The sequence below is a fragment of the Anser anser genome (genome assembly GCF_964211835.1).
Source record: "Anser anser genome assembly, chromosome: 1".
Classification (NCBI taxonomy): Eukaryota; Metazoa; Chordata; class Aves; order Anseriformes; family Anatidae; genus Anser; species Anser anser.
The window spans coordinates 168,385,265-168,405,617 of NC_139720.1; the positions used below are offsets into that span (position 1 = coordinate 168,385,265).

At 41.7% G+C, this 20,353-nt stretch overlaps 2 protein-coding genes across 4 annotated transcripts in view; both read left to right on the top strand.

Annotated features, from left to right (window-relative positions):
* Nucleotides 1-2,103: 2,103 nt before the first annotated feature.
* Nucleotides 2,104-10,277, top strand: COMMD6 (COMM domain containing 6). 2 transcript variants are annotated; one of them, XM_083819922.1, is made up of 8 exons: nucleotides 2,104-2,141; nucleotides 2,278-2,382; nucleotides 3,316-3,374; nucleotides 3,955-4,020; nucleotides 4,182-4,258; nucleotides 5,158-5,326; nucleotides 6,358-6,510; nucleotides 7,555-10,277. In XM_083819922.1, the coding sequence occupies exons 6-8, from the start codon at nucleotides 5,309-5,311 to the stop codon at nucleotides 7,603-7,605; spliced, it is 222 nt and encodes a 73-aa protein (XP_083676048.1). In that variant the 5' UTR covers nucleotides 2,104-2,141; nucleotides 2,278-2,382; nucleotides 3,316-3,374; nucleotides 3,955-4,020; nucleotides 4,182-4,258; nucleotides 5,158-5,308; the 3' UTR covers nucleotides 7,606-10,277. The 2 variants fall into 2 exon arrangements, with proteins under 2 accessions (XP_083676048.1, XP_083676047.1); XM_083819921.1 differs by lacking the exons at nucleotides 2,104-2,141; nucleotides 2,278-2,382 and adding an exon at nucleotides 2,880-3,037.
* A 9,146-nt stretch (nucleotides 10,278-19,423) lies between these two features.
* Nucleotides 19,424-20,353, top strand: part of TBC1D4 (TBC1 domain family member 4) — a 110,201-nt gene continuing 109,271 nt past the window's right edge. Inside the window, exon 1 of one of the 2 annotated variants that reach the window (XM_083819914.1) lies at nucleotides 19,424-20,088. In XM_083819914.1, coding sequence (XP_083676040.1) covers nucleotides 19,618-20,088 — 471 coding nt within the window. In that variant the 5' untranslated portion in view covers nucleotides 19,424-19,617. The remainder of the gene's footprint in view (nucleotides 20,089-20,353) is intronic. The other variant, XM_083819915.1, reaches the window with a different exon arrangement.

Sequence of the window (20,353 nt, forward strand, 5' to 3'; positions counted from 1 at the left end):
TCACAGCCTGCATCTCAATTCCTCTGCCACAAAAACCTTCAAAGAACATACTTACAGGAGGCAACAGTTTCTAGAGACACAATTTAATACTAGGGATGGGCAGACTAACTGAAATCATTACATTCTTCACCATCCTGCTGTTCCAAATTCAAAGAACTATGTTTGTGGACGATACTGAATTAGGGGAGCTGTTGGCTCCCTCAAGGGTGGAGAGGCCTTGCAGAGAGATCTTGACAAATTAGAGGGCTGGGCAATCCCCAGCAATATGAAGTTTAACTAGAGCAGTGTGCCCTGGCAGCCAAAAGGACCAACTGCACCCTGGGGTGCATCAAGCACAGCACTGCTAGCTGGTTGAGGGAAGGGATTGTCCTGCTCTGCTCTGTGCTGGTGCAGCCTCACCTTGAGCACTGTGTACAGGTTTGGTCAATATAAAAAGGACATAAAAAACTTAGAGAGTGTCCAAAAGGAGGGCTACAAAGCTGGTGAAGGGTCTGGAGGGCAAGACATGTGAGGAGCGGCTGAGGTCCCTCGGTTTGTCCAGCCCAGAGCAGAGCAGGCTGAGGGGAGGCCTCATGGCGGCCTGCAGCTCCCTCACGAGGGGAGCGGAGGGGCAGGCGCTGAGCTCTGCTCTCTGGGGACAGCGACAGGACCCGAGGGAACGGCATGGGGCTGGGACAGGGGAGGGTCAGGCTGGGGGTTAGGGAAAGGTTCTGCACCCAGAGGGTGGTCGGGCACTGGGACACTACCCCAAGGCAGGGGTCACGGCACTGAGCCTGCTGGAGTTCAAGAAGCATTTGGACAGTGCACTCAGACATAGGGTCTGATTTTTGGGTGGTCCTGTGTGGAGCCAGGACCCAATTGATGGCCTTTGTGGGTTCCGTCTGATCCAGTATATTCTATGATTCTATCAAAATAACTCCAAAACAACTCAAAATTTCAGCAAATGCTTCAGAATTACTCTATAATTACCAAACCACCAAAACACTCAACTTCACATCTATCTCCACATCTTGGAAAATGAATGAAAGGTAACATAACAAGTATTACTCATATTGCTAAAGGCACTAGTAAAAGACTTGATGAAAATGTAATATAAAATAATATACAAAGTTCTGTAGATAACATACAAAAGTATGCAGTAGTTACCTAAGTTAAGAACAAAAGGACTGTTGAGTCATGTCCCTCCTATCACAGGCAGATCTTACCTGTATGTACGTTGTAAGTGTTTTGACAATCATGAGGTCATAGAAACACATATTACTCAAAAACATTTGCACACTTAATTAGATACTTTAAAAGGGAGAGGTCAAGTACCATAAATGTATAAAGTTCATAAACACACATACCATGTTCCACAAGAATTTCCCTTTGCATGAAATATATTCTAAATACTTTAATTCATTTTACTAAAAAAAATTAAAAAAAAAATCCAATACATGATTTAAAACTAGCCAGCACTACTATGTGACTGGTTGTATTTCACTACTTGGTCAGTCTTACTATAGGTGTACTAAAATTGTAGCATTACAATATAGAGGGAAGCCAGAAGTGATTGCTAGAAAAGTCTAAGAATATTTTTTGTTGTTGTTGTTTTTAAAACATGAGACTGGTAAAGGATCAGTGTCATTTCAGGGTTTCAGCTACACCTCAAAATCAACTGCATTCAGTATGGAAATTTTATTGAAGAGAGCGGCCTTCCAGCCCCTAAAGGGAGCCTACAGGAAAGCTGAGAAGGGACTCTGTCAGGGGGTGTAGTGATGGGGCAAGGGGGCATGGCTTTAAACTAAAAGAAGGTGTCCTGGTGCCAGTTAGGACAGAGTTAATTTTTCCTCATAGTAGCTGGTAGGGTGCTATGTTTTGGATTAGGATGAGAAGAGCGCTGATAACATGCTGATGTTTTAATTGTTGCAGAGCAGTGTTTACACCAGGCCAAGGACTTTTCGGCTTCTTGCTCTGTCCTGCCAGCGAGCAGGCTGGGGGTGCAGCAGGAGCTGGGAGGGGACAGACCCAGGACAGCTGACCCAAACTGGCCAAAGGGGTATTCCATACCATCTGACGTCATGCTAAACAATATATAGGGGTGGCTGGCCGGGGTGGGGGGCCGGCTGCTCGGGGATAGGCTGGGCATCGGTCAGCGGGTGGTGAGCAATTGCATTGTGCATCACTTGTTTTCTTACACATTATTATTGTTAATACTATTACCATTATCACTATTATTATTATTATTGTTATTATTATTTTCCTGTCTTAATAAACTGTCTTTATCTCAACTCACAGGCTTCACTTTCCCGTTTCTCTCCCCCATCCCAGAGAGGGAGGGGGGAGGGTGAGCGAACGGCTGTGTGGTGTTTAGCTGCCAGACGGGTTAAACCACAACAGAAGGTAAGTTTAGATTAGATATAAGGAAGAAATTCTTTATTCTGGGGGTGGTGAGGCACTGGAACAGGTTGCCCAGAGAAGCTGTGGATGCCCCCTCCCTGGAGGTGTTCAAGGCCAGGCTGGATGGGGCTTTGGGCAACCTGGTCTAGTGGGAGGTGTCCCTGCCCATAGCAAGGGGGTTGGAACTGGGTGGTCCTTAGGGTCCCTTCCAACCCAAGCCGTCCTGTGACTGTATGATTCTCACTGTAGTTTTTCAATAAGGGGCTATTCTCCCATTGAACCGAAGGCACAACTGACCTCCGCACATCATTCACAACCTGCGGTTTCCTTGCAGGTGCACGACGCGCAGCCCACCCTCCCACAGCACAGGACACACACGCACCCACCTAGCAAAGCCCCGCACCCACCCGCACCCGGCCCTACACCCCCAGCCTACAACACCCCCCGGCAGCACCCAGCCCCGCCCCGCCCCGCTCGCACAGCGCATGCGCGCTTCCCGCCGGCCAATAAAAGCCGGGCGGCCGAGCAGCCCCGCCCCTTCCCCCCGGAGCCACTCAGGGCGGCGCGCGGCGTGTGGCGGAAGCGGGGCCTTGTCGGGAGCGCGGCGCCATGGCCGCCGGCTCTGCCGTGGTGCTGGCGCGGGCCTTGGAGGCGCTCGGTGAGAGGGGGCTCGGCCTGGTGGGGGGGGCGGGGGGCTGAGGGGGGCTTGGGGAGCAGGCCGGGGGGCGCCTTCCCGGCTCCTCGGGGCCAGCCGGAGCCTCCCCGGGGCGGCCGAGACCGCCGCCAGCAGCGGGAGCCCAGCGCTGGGAGAGCAGCAGGCCTGCCTGCTGGGTGAATAAATCCGTGACGAGCTGTGGTGTCTTCAGGGAGATGGGCGGCTTGTTATGATGGTGTTCGAAGGGTTTGCTTCTGATCTCAGCTACTTGTGTCTTTCAGATGTCGGCGGTGCGGCAGATAAGATTAGTTTAATACCTCAAGACTTCTTTGCAGAACTAGTAAGTTCAGCAGTGGGAGGGATACAGAGGGCTTCTGGCATTCTACCAGTCTTGAAAACCTTTTTATTTAAGCTCTTCTACTTCCTTTTGTGTGTGTTGCAAAGCAAAGGTTACATATGTGTAGCATAGACTTACGTGGCTCATGAAGTAAACTAGTCCTGCCAAGAGCAGTGAGATTGCTTAAAATTTGTGTTTATCACAGAAGACTTTTAAGGATATATTGTTCTTTCTCATCTTAATCAGGTGCTAGCCTAGCTAGCTTTACATTCAGCTCCTATTTGTCATAAAGCTCTGTACTTGGACAGGATGGCTATTGAACTAAATGGTGCATTAAAGAACAGCAAATGAGGTAGTATCTAAAAGCTTTGATTGAGCTTATTTGTTTTTCTTGGTTTGATATAATTTGAATATCAGTCACTTGCATGACTATTCTTCCGTTTCCTTTTAAAGCCTCATCTTATTGTCCATTTTTGCATTAACCAATTTTCATTTTTGTTGTAATCTCCAAATATTGAAACTTGCTTTGTCTTGTATATTGAAATACATATTTAGAATGTTTTCAAATTTATTTTCTTCTTAGTGTGAGCAAATAATTCAACATCTGAACCATAAGATCCCAGGTGTAAATACAGTTGAACTGTGTCAGGTAAGTTTGGATATTAGCACTTAGAAGCAATTATAATTGCTCTGCATGTTGTACAGGATACATTTCATAAATCAATTTATTTGTGCATGTATTTATGTGTAGAGTCTTTTGTTCATGTGTAAATTATTATTACATGTAATGATTTGATCATCCTGTTTTAGAGGCTGCGGACATCCGGAATTGAGATCAGTGTCGGTGAGCTGGCAAAAATAACTAATGTTGTTTCCTTTTTGTTTAGGTAAGCACAAAATAACACCAAAGGTGGGTATAAAATGAACTGATTTGTGAAAAGGGCTTAGTTTGTGTTCTTAAGGTTAAAAAAAAGTGTAGTAACTGCATACATGGACTCAGTAGTGGAAAAACAGAGATGAAATTGTTCTTCTTAGAAGCTATCTGCAAGCTTTGGAACTACTGGCAAAATAAAAGAGAAAGTTAATGGCAGTTTTAAAGCTGTCAGCTAGGCTTTTTTTTCTGTTTTATTGATCTCCCTGGGATTAGACGGAGGGGTTCTGGGTGAACAAACCTAGGGTGGTTTTTTACTTGCCTTTTTTTGACCTATTTCCATGGGGAGAATTGAGTGACACTTTTTGTTGCTCTTCATCTAGACTTGCTGCCTATTCAGTTGGGGGTTTATTGTATTATTTGACTCCTGTTATTACGAATTATAACATTGCTTAGAGGTCCTTACATGCCCCTTGGTGGTACTTAAATTGCTTCTCCTAAATGTTTAATTAAACTGCCTCATTTCTAAAGTAATAATACTGTTTAATAGTCTTAACTGCACTATACACACATCTGTCACTGAACTGTGCTCTTTTTTCACTGTCAACAGCACTCAGAGGCTGTGATTATTTTTGTTTGTTGCATGTTGTGTAAGCCCAGCAAAGCTTGGTTTCTGCACATTAAGACATGTTAAAAGTCAAGTGTTGTTTTTCACGTGGATACACAAGTCATTTTCCCAGAGGAGAAAAATACTCTGCATTTAAAAAAAAGAAGAAAACACAATACAATATGTCCAATTATTTTAAAGTGCATAGAAACAAAGCTGGAAAAAATGCCTATTTGGGGTGAAGTGAGAAACTTTATTAAATTCTTGGAGGATGAAACTGATGTGGTGTTCTTTGGATATACCTGTAGCACAGCAGCCAGAAACAATCTATCTACAGAGGACCTTGTCACTACAGTGGGCAATGCAGTCAGCACACTGCCTAAACATGCTGTGCAAGTTATTCGTCATGTATGGAATGAGCACAGCAAATCGGTCAGCGTGTCAGAAGACGTAGGAAACATGGCCACAGCGGGGCAGGTAACTAACAAAACAATTGAACTAAACATTTTCAGAAGTGTCAGTGCTTCATTGTGTGCATTGTAGTGTCAAGCACGTGATGGTATCTTGGCTGCCCAAAGGTCTCCTGGGTATGTGTTGCCGAAAGTCTAGCCAGACAGAAAAATCATGTACGAAGGTCATCTAAAGTCTAAACTACTTTCTAATATTATTGTTTGGACGGTAAATAAGGATTTAATAGCTTTTTAAAAATTGTTTTGTAGTATTATTAAGGAAGGTAAGTCAGTATGACAATTTTACTGCTATCAATGTTATTTGAATTGTTCTTTAGAGTCAATTGCACCAGCACATCAATGTGTTATTCTTTGTCTCCCTTAAATTTACACTTGATCTTGAAACTTTGCCAGTTTTCAACATCTCTTAAACTTCTTGAAAAAATAAGAGTGCATCTGCATTTTAAGTTTTTGGTCCTAACACCAACTGTTAAGAGTACAGAACTAGAAGATGAAAAAAAAAGTCTGAAGCTGGATCATAAGCTTCTAAAGGCTCATTTCACTTCTTTATTCCAGTTCTACCTAGCATAAAGGGGTAAAAATACGTGACTTGTATTTATGATGTGCTTTATCTAAAACAGTTATAAATACCTTCTTTTTTCCCCATTATTGCTACTGTAAACTTTTTGTATACTGACTAGTTTTTTCATATTCATTTGATTTAGAAGCTTTAAAGAGAACATAAAACCATGAATGATAAACAAGCCAGTTGAACTCTGGGACTTAAGCTATTACCAGAACTTCTTGAATATTAACAGTACTTTAATAAGCAAAACAGATTAAGTGAAATAAGTTATTGGGTATTTTTCAGTCCCCTTCTGCTTTTAATAGAAATGGCAGAAGACTGTTTTCAGAATAATATTTGACATGTATGTTTTCCATATAGATATGGGCTCTGAATGTCCTATATTATCTGTAAAAACATCTGTCCAACAGTATAGCAATGGTAGGCTAGATCTCTTCCTTTAATACTGTTTCCAATAATTTTCTTCTCTACAGTTTGTAGATATTAAATGGAAGCTTGGAGTTGCAATGAGCTCTGACACCTGCAGGTCTCTGAAGTATCCTTATGTTACAGTGACACTAAAAGTGGCAGACCCTTCAGGACAAATAACGGACAAAACATTTGAAATGACAATCCCACAGTTCAAGGTCTGTAATCCTGTGTCATTAGATTCAGTCTCTTTGGAGCAACAGTGGCATTGTTGTGAAGAAGCAAATGTGTACTTTGCATACATGTAAATAAGCATTATGCTAGTATGATCATTTAAAAATGAAGTATTAAATGTTTAAAAGACTGAAAATAAATATTTAGTTTTTACGTTTAATTCTACAACACTTATTCTAAAGTGTTAATTTAGCAGTAATTACTGTCACAATTTATTTTAGCTGCAAAGACAAAAGGTTTTTTTGTCCTATCCATCTGCCTTACTAGACACTGGGAGTATTCTGAATCTATGAAACTGTTCACTAGTCTCAAAATCTAAAACTTGGGTTATGCCTGGCCTTTGCTATTGATAAAGAATGGAGGTCAATCTCCCTTGTCACTGTTGGCTCTTAATTATTGTGCCTTCATCTATGAACTTGTGTAACTTGGTTTAATTTAATTGTTTAATAAATACGGCATTTCTGGTGTCATTCCCTGTTTAGAGGGCCAATGCATCATGTAGAACATTCTTCAGGCTTACAGGTGAAGAAAATGCTGGGAGTTGAATAGGAAGGAATTTGAGAAGGATATTCTGAATCCTTGGGTGTTCTGCAATCTTGTATTCCATCTGGCTGAAACCTATTTTTAATTAGCTGTTAACTAATGTAAGGGATGCTGTACATGAGAAGTATGGGTTATTTCAGCTGGGATTAGAAACATTTGCATGAGATTTTTAGTTTTTCTTCTGTGGTGTGACAGCTACTTTGGTGTGTTTTTGTTTTTTTGTTTTTCCCCATGTCATCCTTTCCTGTTAATAAGCAAAGGCATGCAAGTAAGTCACCAACTGTGTAGATTTAATAGTGAATGTGCCCAAATTCCAACCAACCCCCAAAATGAAATGCAGTAACTTCCAGTTCAACATGCAAATTCTATCGGGAGGAAAGAGGCAAACAATGGATTAAGTGATTTTTGTCTATTGTGCTAGTTTGAACAACAGTTCAAGGTTTTTCTTTGTGCAACTGAAATTTATCTTAACTCTTCCTTTTCAGAACTTCTTCAGACAGTTCAAAGAAATGGCAGCTGTTCTTGAAACAGTTTGAACAGAATTATTTGCACTACAGTTTCTGGCAGACTTGTACCAAGTAAGCTTTCTGTTCTGCAAAGGAACAAGTGCCATTGTTCAGCAAGGTATGCATGCTTGTCCTTTCGGCAGGTATCAGCAGCGTTATCTTTGCATTGCTGTGAAGATTTCTTCGCTTTTGAATACTTGAAGTCAACTCTACAGCATTTGTAAAACTGGTCGGCTTTCTTAATCATCTTAAACAAAAGATCAGGATGTGTACAGAGAGAAGCGTCACTGTAGACTTTCTACTATCCAAAAGTAAGAAAGTACATTTAAGAAACAAGATGTTAAGCTCTGGAGTGCAGAAAGACATGAAAATGTTAATTTGACTAAGGAGATACTGAAAGAAGTGTAAATACCATGATAAGTTTTCTCTGTAGAACGGAGATGTGCTTGGAATCAATGAGATCATTAACTAAAAGTATAGAGTATATAAAATCACAACATAAGCGTACTTATTCCTGAAAAGTAGCAATGTCATGTAGTTAGTTGCAGGTATTTGCAGGCTTCTAATCTTCTTTTAACTGGAACATGTATTTGTCTTAACAGCTTGGTTATTTTTAAATACTTCTCACCACCCAGACTTCTGAAAACTGAGTTAATGCATAAAACCTCTCTGGAGATTTAAACTTTATTTTCTGAAATGAAGACTGGAGGCTAGTTTTAAATATAGAAAGAAAGGTTAACTTAATTCAAAAGCATTTTAATATATTTTTGCCTTTCTATTTAATCCAGCTCTAATCTGTGTCACTCTGTTTTGATTAGCAGTTTGCCTTCTAATTAAATTAGAATATTGATGTAGTTGTCTCACTCTGTGCTCTGAACTAAAAAAAGATCGAGAGGAAACTTGAAAGCTCAGGCTGGTGTGTTAGCCAAGAAGATCAGAAAAATTAATGTACTGAAAGTCAGCAAGATTTCTGTGCTTGCTGTATTGTGTGGCAGGAATCTTCTGGATGATGTTGCTCTCTTGTTCTCATGGTGTCCTAACCAGTCAAATTTTGACTTGGGTTCTGAAGGAGAACGGGGACACTTTCAAAGGGGGGTGTCAAATCTGGTGTGCTAGAACGCTCTTTTTCATTTCATTTTTTTGAGTTTTACTAAACAAAACCCAAACTACAAATGGGGTGAAGTAAGAACACTACTGTTGCATTCCAGGACCTGATGATGTAGTAGAGCAGAAAGTCTGAAGAGAGAATTCATAATAAGCAGGCTGAAATTTGTTTTAACTTCAGGATGGTAGAGACCAAGAACCAGGTCTGTTGGGGCAGATCCTCAAGTGATTTCAGGCCCCCTTAAGTGAGAATACCTACCTTTCTGATCCATATAAAATTTTTATTAACTTTTTTTAGAAGCTGGCTGGAAGTCATTGATGTGAGTTTTGTCTGCCTTTGTCTCATGGAAAAATTAGACTGCAATGCATTGTGCTCAAACATACTGCACTCCTTTGAATATAGTAGGAGTTTTTCTCTTTATAAGTATTATGCATAGTACATAAAAACAGTACTTGGTGTTTCTTAGAACCCAATTAAGTGAAACACTGTCATCTTTAAAAAATAAATAAAAACAGTAAAAAGTCTTGGCTGTTAATCTGGACAATACTTCCTCTGTGCTACTGTTGTCAGAGGTGTTTCCTTTAAGGCTGGGGGGAGCAGAATGCTGTTTTCTGGGCCCCTCTCAATGGGTTGTCACAAAAGGGTCTGAAGAAAACACTTCCCATTTGCCTTTTCCCTTGCCTTTCTGCAAGGGCTTGGGGATGAATGTGGTGCAAAAAAACCTCTGTGTGGACAAGTGAGCAGCTGATATTTTTGCTACTATTATTTTTCTTGATTTGTAGAAGTTGGAGTGTAAGACTGATATGACTGGAAAACTGTTGAACTGTTGTGCTTTGGCCTAGTGAGTTAATTGGTTTTCATCACTGTAAGAATTCCAGAAAAAATTTTTGAAGCTGGAGCATTACAAGTACTTCAGTTCTTCATATAGCTGGAAATACTTGTGCCTTCACTGGAACTGGATGGAAAAGATTTAGTTAATCATGTCTTAAGTTCTAAAAACAGCAAATTAGTAAACCCTGGAAGGTAACGAGGAAACGTTTTGTTACCATATTTGTTTGGTCCATAGCCAGGAGAAAAAAGTTAGCAGCCTCAGAAGAGTGTAACTGTTACATTTTGTCAAGTTAAATATTCTAGAAATACTAAGGAATGTTTTTTGAGGTGTCACTGAACTCTAGCAGGTGGTAAAGCTGGCTGGAAGTTGCCTAGGTATGTGTGCAGCACAACCCTCTGAGAATTCTTAGAGGTGTTTATGGACGTCTAGGAGATGTGATTAAAAGTTGGCTGTGTACGCAAGCTGTGAGGCTTGTCCTGATCACTGTCACTAGGAAGTCACTAGGAAGTCCTATACTGTATAATGGAAGAACTACATACTTTATTTAAAAAAACAAACAATCAAACCAAAACAGTTTGCAGGGTAGCAATATTAACATGTTTAAACAAGCTGTTGAATTGTTTGATATGTGCAGAATCCAGATCTTTTCAAAGAGAATGGGGAGTTCCTTGTGTATTCCTAATTGCCCTCGTTGATTGATACAAAGTTGTATAACATGATATTTTTGTAAGTTCACAAGCAGTCATTAAACATACAGGTAACAAAGATGAAGATGGTCTGTGTTTTGTTTTAAGCCTACTGTGTGAAAGTCTCTCGTAAATACTGTAATGGGTAAAGTTCAGAATCAGACTATGCCTAAACTTCTTTCCTTACTAGAATGGGATGAGGTTCAGACAAACGCAGTCCTTCTCTGAGACAGGGTAACAAAGGGATAATGGCAGGTTGCTAGGAATATTTATTTCAATTACAGCTAGACAGAATGCTGTATAGAGTCTGGAAAAGAGGATGTATGATATTAATGAATCTTTGTAAGAAATTGCATGCGAGTAGTTTTCTTAAGCTTATTTAGGACACAACTATACCATTTCTCTCTTCAACATTTCTCTAGAACAGGGCAAGAGAAAGGAAAAGGGAAGAAACGGTATTACACAGTAAACAAGGCCAAGGGAATGAATAATGAAGGAATCTCCTGACAACATCTGTATGTCTTCATTGCATGGTTTTTATTTTTTTTGAATTAGCTTCAAACACACCAGTCCCCTTGCAGAATGGTACTTCGTATAAAAATGGAAAAAAGGCTCACAGAAAGAATGCATAAATGGTTCCTGTGCACTAATGGCGCATATATATTTAGCTGCATGTTTTGGCCTGGTCATGGCCAAAGGAAAAAACCACGTCCCTGTTACTTTGTTCTTGCTTCCACAGAATTGTTCTGCCTTTCTAACCATTTTTAGAAGTATGTAACTTTTTGTTCACTGTGAACCTGTCCCCTTCCCTGTTTAAAAAACTTTTGTTTCCAAGCTTTCTCACTTTGTTTGAACACCTGATGTTATGTTAGCTTTGAACCACTAAAAATGAAAATATGGAGAGGAGTTTGGTGGAGGGGAAGAACTGCGCTTCTTCCTGCTTGCTCTCTTTCCTGTTGTATTTGAATGTTTTATTCCTCTCTTAGCCTGACTATGGTGAGGGCAGTTTCCAGTCCTTCGCAGAGGCACGCAGGGTTATTCTGCTTAGCCTTTGTGGGTACCAGAATAACATTAAAAGGTACCTGAGTCATTTAACCTACCTGCAGAGAAAAAAAAACACGTCATCTTCCAAGAATTTTTGCAGCAGAGTGAGGGACTTAAAGTTCAACAGCCTCTATCCAGTACCCTGGGGTTGATTTGCCCTGTTTTTTTTCCTTTGCATAGTGGCACTCATTTCACAAATACCTTATGACTCTAGGTGGGGCTGCTAGTGCAATGGCCATTCACTTGGTTTAGGAAGCAGGGTCTGTGTGTGTCAGCACATGATACAGTAAATGCCTAGAGCTGGGTTTGGCCTGCATGGTGTGCTGCCATAGTGCTCCCTTCCTGATGCCTGTAGGAGGCTCGGTCACCTCAGAAACCACTGAATTTGTTTGTCACCATGCACTTCGGGGCTGCATGTTTACTTCTGGTTCTACCACATAGCACTGTCAATGCATATTCTTCCAGTTTTTCTTTTAGCACTAGAGTTGCCCATAGGAAGCAACTAACTAGAGGGACGATGCTTGGCACTTGGTGTGCCCAATCCTGGCTGCTTAGACTTTGTTTTAAAGACTTTTCTGGGCGATTGTGGAGAACTGACCTGCCATTTGAACCAAGTTACTGTACTCCATCCCAGCCAGTCCCAGTGCGCTGGGATATGCCTCATAATTATTTATGACTTTGTGTTATTGAGAAAGTAATGAAGGTGAGGTGGTTGATCTTCTCAGAGATGGCTGATATTAGTGGTTCTAGGTTTTCTCTTCCCCGAGCTATCTTTTTCTCCTGTGACTGATTATGTTCCTCCTGGCTTACAAGTGAGAATCTTTTCTGCTGGCTAGGTGTAAGGTACTGTAGTTTCCAAATGCTCTTAGTGTTTACATTGCAAAGTATCCTTATTTATAAATTGGAATTTTCAGTTTCAATTTTATACCTTACACTTAAATTTGAAACAGTAAACTTTAATATTCATGTTTAAAAATGGAAAATTCTATTACTTGATGTAATAAACGTTCGTGCTGAAGTTTTTAGAGGAATGTGGCATAGCGTTGGTCACCAGGTGGCACTGCTACATGCAGTCTTGCTACACAGTAATCCTCTGAGAGCATATCTGATAACGGGATAGGAAGTCCAGGTTTTCTTCTGTGCATAGCCTGTACCTGCGCTGTATATGTTTATAATTTCCATGCTACTTTTTACACTGTAGGGAAATAGTGTAGCTTTTTTGTTAATTATTAGAAAGATGAATGTAAAGATTTCCAGTGACACAAACAAAATTCAGCTCCTGAAGTGTAACACATACCTTACATTATATATTTGCAGTAGCTTAAAACAGTAACTTTTAAATATATTGTCACTTCTGCATTCTGAGTTGCTCTTTAAACAGTATCATGTTATCTTTCTACTAGGGTCTATTATAGGTTTATATATTTTTCCCTATATACATATATGTTATGTTTTTCTAGTTCAATATCTTGTTCATAGAGTAAGCACTGGCATTTCCCTGTCCTAGATTTTCATGCATTTTAACCACTCTAACATTCTCCTTTTGATATTTGGTTTTGCAGCCTGCTCTTAAGTGTCTTTATGCTATATTGATTACACTCACTATATTCCTCAGCTACTCCAAGTGACCCCATTGCTTAATTCCCCTTTGAATTACCTCTGAATCTGAAAGACAATGTTGTGATGTTCTTGGTACTACTGAAGGTGCTGGAACTGTTTGTTTACCATTAAATGGGCCAGAATTTCATCACTTCTGCGTCTTAGGCAGGTTACAGGATTTTTTTTCCTATTAAAAAAAAAAACTTCATTTAAGAACTAAGCCAAATCAAAGCAATACAGGCTTCCTACCCCCATGATGCTTCTGAACTGGCAAGTACTGAATGCTGCAGCCACACATGAAGCTTGAAGAAGGGTGTTAAAGTTTACATTTAAAATGAGGGATGGAAACGTGCCTCATGTGAATCACTGGTGTGCAGCACAGTCCTGCTTCTCACAGTTGGGAATATTAGAAAAAGAGATGTTCAGCAGTTGACAGAGTCAAGACAACAGATGTCAATTTACCTATGCGAGAGTCAAGGAAGATGAAAAAGAGGATTAAGGGGCTCCCATCTGTTCTTTTTTCTTTTCCTTTTGGCAGCTACACTGCACTATTCTTGGTATTGTGTCAGGACTACAAGTGTCCTGTAGTTTCATGGTGCTTTCTCTCACCAGACATACAGCTGAATTGTGAAGTTGCAGTAAGGAAGTACAGTGCAGAAATGGTGGTATGGTGTTGAAGTCTTAAGTGTATTTGCATTTGCCTCTTGAACAAATAAAATTTGTGACCTTTGAAACTGAAGTACTCTTGCCTTCCGAAGCATCTCTTTATTGTTTCTGTACTCTACTACACATCTGTTGGCCTTTCTAGCCTGTAGTGTATCCTTCATTGTAATATATTTGTGGAATACTGTCAAGGATTTCCTTTTAGCTTTGACACATCTCTGGAGAGCTGAAGGTAACCAGGATCCCTTCCAAATTATAAAAAAGTAGTAGAGTTAATGGGCACATTCTGGGAGAGAAGTCAGCTCCACCAGCAGCTGTGGTAGTTCGTCATTTTTTCCCTCTAAGTATATTACTGCAGTGGTCAGGGAGTAGCCTGGAAGTAAATATATCCTTTATGTAAAAGAAATAAGTGTGAATATGGAAGTTCTTGTTGCAGAAGTTCTGTCTTCTGCTATAACTAGCTTTGCAACTGGCCTGAGCTGCTAACAGCCACTGAATCAGCTCAACAACAGGGATTTAAGAAAGCTGATCTGATACTGTTTTTTGAGGGGGATATAAACCTTAAAAAAAAAAGGGGGGGGGGGAAAAAAGCAAGCAAGTGCTAGTGGTTCCACTTGGAAAGCTGCTGTGGTTACATGTAAGTACACACCTGAGATTAGCGGGAAGTCAGAGGAATAACTAGAATGTACTTGGTCTGTATCACATAAAGAAACTCTGCAGAGAAACCTCACCGTAATAAGCATGTTATGCTTTAAATATTGTAAAAAAAATCTTTTTTAAAGATAAAGTAAACCAGATTCCACACCAGATTCCAAGTCTGCTCTGTCAGCAAGATAACTCTGTTGGGATAACTATTAAATGGAAAAAAAAAAAAGACAAAAATAAGAATTGAGAAAATAAGAAACACTGCTTTGTGGAGGGCAAATAAAATAATTGAAGGCATTGTCTCTTTCAGTCAGTGTAATGTTAAATGGTGTATTGATACACTGAACACAGACATAAACATGGTAGGTTGCTTAAAGTTCTAGAGATATTTTTGAAATTTTCAGCTAGGGATTGTTCTCTTATGAACTTTACTCATTCCAGTTCCCCTAAATATATTTTGGAGTGGTTCCTATTGGCAGAACAAGTTATAATCTGTCATTACAATCAAAAAAGATTAGTAGTATTTGAGTAAAAGAAAAAAAAACACCTCTCAGGTTAATTTTTCATCATTTTTATTGTGAACAAATTATAATGTGCCTCCTGCTGTTGGCTTGTCTCTATGTGACCGTCTTACTCAAGCCTTTGGCAATCCATTTTAATCTATAACAATATCTATATATCCTGCAAAATACATAGTTTTTGTTATTTCTAGTTACATTTTGCACACTGAATAGAAGAGGCACCGGAGTTTTCTGTAGCAGCTAAAGCCTAAAGCCTTGGTATTATGCCCAGACTTCTGAACTTTCTAATACTAGAATTTTATTTCCAAAGTTATTTCATTAGTGTCTTCAAATAAGACTGGGTGATTTAAATTAATGAAATGTTTTTTTAAAATCTAAATGTCATTATCTTAGATCTTAGTGGCAGTGAAATTAAATTTGATTAGTTAAAAGTAATGCAAATACAGTCATGGACCTTGAAATGCCAGAGTTAAGTAGTTAAGTGCCAGCATTCTTAGAAAAGCAATAGGACAAGAATCAGTTCCAGTTATAGGGCATATTACTGAAATGTTCTAGTCCAAGGTGGCTGAAGTTATGCATAAATTATAGGATTGTAAAATAAAGTCTACAGCTCCTCTAATAATTTAATATTTTTCTGCAATTAAAATGGTTGCTGAAAGCTTAAGAAGATAGGTAATTATGGCAATTAACAGTCTGATCATGTGAGATGCTGAGGTCTCTCCACTCCCAAAGAAATTACTGAAAACTGTGGTTGCTTGCCACTTTTCCAGGTTTAAATCCTTTAAAACTAAAGATGGAGTGTGATGATCCCAATAGGATAAATGAAATGGCTGCGTTGGTGGTGTCATGTACAGAAACAGTGCACATTATCAAGGTATTGTCTTAATGAACAAAACATACTTGCTTTAATGAACAGAGGGAAAATATACTTATCTAAAATATCTAAAATTCAAGTTTCCAAAGTAGGATAGGATAAAAAATATTTTTCTTTACTGATTTCACTGATATTCTCCTGTTTTGTAATATCCTCTTCCCCCACCTGTTTTTTTTAATAAAATCTCGAATCTTTATTTTTTAGTACTCCATTGGCAAGCATTACCAATTCCAAAATGTTCAGAGGCACTTAAGTTTAGCTAACTGTATCCATGTTTGGTCACTTCAGTAATACACATTATTTTGTGAGACTGTGCATCTAATTTCTGTTTAATCAACAGAATTCAGTGGCAGGTAATCTACAACTCAAAAAGGCTGATTGGCTACTTGGTCAGACTGACCAAACAAACATGTATTTGCAGCACATCAGTTGGTAAATATTGAGCACAATACTTAATCTACTTTGTATCTGCCAACAAAATTTTTACCTTGAATTTTACAATTTGGTTCAAGAAGCTTGGCCAATAATTTAAAAAAAAAAAAAAAAGGAATTGAAAACACTTGTGGCATCTCATCAGGGCTTTTATATGTCATGCCTCTGCATGGATGCTGCATTTATGCTTTTTTTTCCATTTGGGATGACATGGAGAGAAGCTGCCTTTTCATCAAGAATAAACACATTTTCAAAGCTCTGCAGATAAAGACTATGGGAAGTTGCGTTCTTTTGAGTCCCAGCATTTCTGATTCCCATTGGCAGAGCTATAAAGATTATGTAGTTTAGGCTAATTCCTGACAATATTGTTCAAAGAGCTGTAGAATGGTGCTTTTGTTATCATTATAATTTTCAGCAACAACGCTAGGGCAGAAATTAGATGAGGAGCGTGAAAGGTGAAAGGCCTTGGGCATGGGCAAAGGAACACTATGTTCAATGTAAGATTAATTAGGAAGCTTAATTTCAAGGTGCATGAAGTCTTACAACTGGAATGAGAAAAAGGAAATAACTTCAAGAAGCAGTTATGTAAATAAAGAAATACTACTAAGTAGATGATGGGTGTAAAAAGAGATGGCCATATTAAAGGATAAGAAAGAAATGATGAAGTAAATGAATAAAGATAATGGACAGCTGAAGGGATTACTATGAAGAATTGATTCAGGGAGACATATAAAAACCTGAAGCAAGAAGAAAGTATGAAAACTGTTTGGAATAACATCTGAGAATTTTATTTTGAAGGCAGTTAAAATATTAATGGTAGGGTTTATATAGATCAATTTAGTCTTAGAGAAATTTGTATAGAGAGTTTGATAATAAAAAATAAATTAGGTAGATCAAAATGACCAAATCTCATATCATCCAAGTGAAGTAAAATACAAAGAGCTTTCCATAAATGCCATAATAGTGATAATTTAACAATTTCAGATTCATTTCCCACATTTTGTTCCTCGCAGTTCTAGTTCACAAAATAGAAGTCGTATAAAATGATGCAGTCTTTTATAAAATGTAAAATCCAAAGAAAAAACATGTAAAATCATTGCAACTGTGTGCAACTGTGTGTGGGGGGGGAGAGGGTGGTGTCTCTCCTGCCGTAGTGCAAATCTAGTGTGCAGTTCACTTCCCTGGAGGTTTAAATTTGTCTTTGAGCTCAAGTGACTAAGTTGCAGCTTCACGCTCTGGATGACTCACATAAGCTAGCGTTCCCCAAAGGAGTGAGTAGTCTTCCTGCCCTCTTCACCTCCGGGCATCTATTTTTGCTTCCTTGGTGCCAACAGCAGTACCTCTGTGAGCGCTGTCACTCAGCCTTGAGGCAGCTCACAGACCTGAGCTGGCAGAACATGAGCAGCTCGTCATGGCATTAACCGAGTGGGTTAATGGGTCTTCTTCGAGTGTCCTATTAGAGGGTCTAGGTGACTCCCAAACCCATCCCACAAGGCTGGAGTTGTGGAACTGGTCTGCAGCTGGTTGATAGTTGGCTGAATATGAGCCAGCAGTGTGCTCAGGTGGCCAAGAAGGCCAACAGCATCCTGGCTTGTATAAGAAACAGTGTGGCCAGCAGGTCTAGGGAAGTGATTGTGCCCCTGTACTCGGCTCTGGTGAGGCCGCACCTCGAGTACTGTGTTCAGTTTTGGGTCCCTTGCTACAAGAAGGACATAGAGGTACTCGAGAGAGTCCAGAGAAGGGCGACCAAGCTGGTGAGGGGTCTGGAGAACAAGTCTTACGAGGAGCGGCTGAGGGAGCTGGGGTTGTTCAACCTGGAGAAGAGAAGGCTCAGGGGAGACCTCATCGCTCTCTACAGGTACCTTAAAGGAGGCTGTAGAGAGGTGGGGGTTGGTCTGTTCTCCTACGTGCCTGGTGACAGGACGAGGGGGAATGGGCTAAAGTTGTGCCAGGGGAGGTTTAGGTTGGATATTAGGAAGAACTTCTTTACTGAAAGGGTTGTTAGGCATTGGAATAGGCTGCCCAGGGAGGTGGTTGGGTCACCATCCCTGGAGGTCTTTAAAAGACGTTTAGATGTTGAGCTTAGTGATATGGTTTAGTGGAGGACTTGTTAGTGTTAGGTCAGAGGTTGGACTGGGTGATCTTGGAGGTCTCTTCCAACCTAGATGATTCTGTGATTCTGTTTCATGGAAGCAGAAAATCTTGTTAACTTTCTCAGTTAATGGGTTAATGAGAACTGTGCAGATGTGGACATGGACAGATGGACATGTGCAGATGGACAGCAAACTTTTAGGACTGATAGGTTTGTGATTAAAAAAAAAGATTTGTATTCTGACTACCCCAGTTATAAAATCTACTGCAGAACAAAAAATGTGCTTCAGTTGCTAATGTTTGTGAAAATAGTCAACTTGGGAAAGCAATCCCATCCTTGCTTTCGTTTGTACCATTCTAGCAGATATTAAAGCCGATGTCCAGTCTCCAGAGGTCTTTTTGCTGCCCTGTTCTAAGAAAAGCTCACGTTAGTATGGCGATGGGAAGGGCAATGTCTGAGGTCTTTCCAAGTCCCGGTGTTAAAGCTGAAAACTGCAGCTGATTACCCATAAGCCAAAATGCATTCAACCAGAGAAACTAGCAAAAAAAAAAAAGAAAAAAAAATGCAAAGCGCTTTGCGCAGTAGATGAGCACAGTTGCTTGTCACACTATTAAATAAAATACCGCTAGCACAACAGTTTTGGCGTCAGTTCTGTTTGTTGTGGGTGATGTGGCTGGCTGTTACACAACCTCTCTGCCCAAATTATGTAGCGTGGGGTCTCCAAGAGCACGGTGTAGCTCTTCAGCCCAAGCTACTGACTTTTTTAGAGAGCAGTAGGGCTAAAAGATTTGCCGTAACTGCGTTACGGGGAGTTATCACTGCTGTTCCTACCGACGTGAACACAAGGGCAGTCACTACATTTGATAATTACAAGATGGATACGGATGCTGTCTGATTGGAAAAGCTTCTTTCTTGGAGACCAGTTACTCCCACTTACAGTAGGTGGCAGATTTTACACTGTCAGATGTTATCGCGATAGCGAGGGAAAAAAACAACCTAGAAGCTCAGAGCAGGAAAAAGAAACCTAAAAAAAAATATTTAGAAAACAGTTTTAATTTAAAGTGTGACTTGAAGGTGGTTCGGTAGCGAGGCTTGGCCGGGGGGCACCCGGCGAGGTCCCGCGGAAGGGAGAAGCCCCTGGCCTGAGGGAGCCGCCGGAGAGGAAATGGGAGTAAAATAAAATGAAAACAAGCATAAAATGGGATTAAGAAAAGAACTAACAAGAAATTGAAGTAGGAAAAACCCCGGCGGCCTCCCCACCTCCTTCACACACACCCCTCCCCCGGGTGACCTTCCTCCCCTTGCGGACCTCCTCATCCTCGTCCCCTCCCGCTCGGGGCGTAGCTCCCGCGCTCCTCCCCGGGGCGGTGGGCGGAGGAGGAGGAGGAGGAGGAGCGGAGGGGAAGGACAGGACGGCGGAGATCCCCCCCGTCCCCGCGGGCTGACCCTAGTCGAGCCGTGCCGAGCCGTGCCGGGATGCGCGCTTAGCGCTCGCCCCGCGCTGAGCTCAGGCCCCGGCGGCCGCACCCGGAGCCCTCCGGCCGCGGCCATGGAGAAGCCCCCGGGGGTCCAGCCTCTCTCCCACCCTCTGCAGCCCTCGGCCGAGCCGCAGCCGGCGGCGGAGAAGCGCTTCAGGCTGTGGTACGTGGGCTGGTCGTGCCTGGACCGGCGCACCACGCTGCCCATGCTGCCCTGGCTGATGGCCGAGATCCGGCGCCGCGGGCAGCGGCAGGAGCCCGGCGGCTCCCTGGGCAGCGGCGTGCCGGCCCGAGAGGTGCTGCTGCTGCTGGGGTCCCCCACGCTGCGCTGCGTCCCCGCCGGGCCCCCCAGCCCCGGCCCCGGGCGCCCCGGCAGCCCCGCGCCCGCCGTCTTCATCTTCGAGCACAAGGCGCAGCACATCGCCCGCTTCGTCCACAACAGCCACGACCTCACCTACTTCGCCTACCTGATCAAGGCGCAGCCCGACAACCCCGACTCCCCCATGGCCTGCCACGTCTTCCGAGCCACCGACCCCAACCAGGCGAGTGGGGGTAGATGGGGTCGAAGGTGGTGGTGTTGGGGATGGTAGTGGTGGTCGTGGTGGTGCGTTGGTCACGGTGGTGTTGGGGTTGGTAGCGGTGGTCGTGGTGGTATTGGTCATGGTGGTGTTGGGGATGGTGCTAGTGGCCGTGATGGTGTTGGGGATGGTGGCGGTGGTCGTGCCATCAACCACCGCGCAGCAGCCGTCACCTGGGACCAGCGGGCAGGACGCCCGGCTATGCCCAGGCATGCTCCCCGGTGCTCCA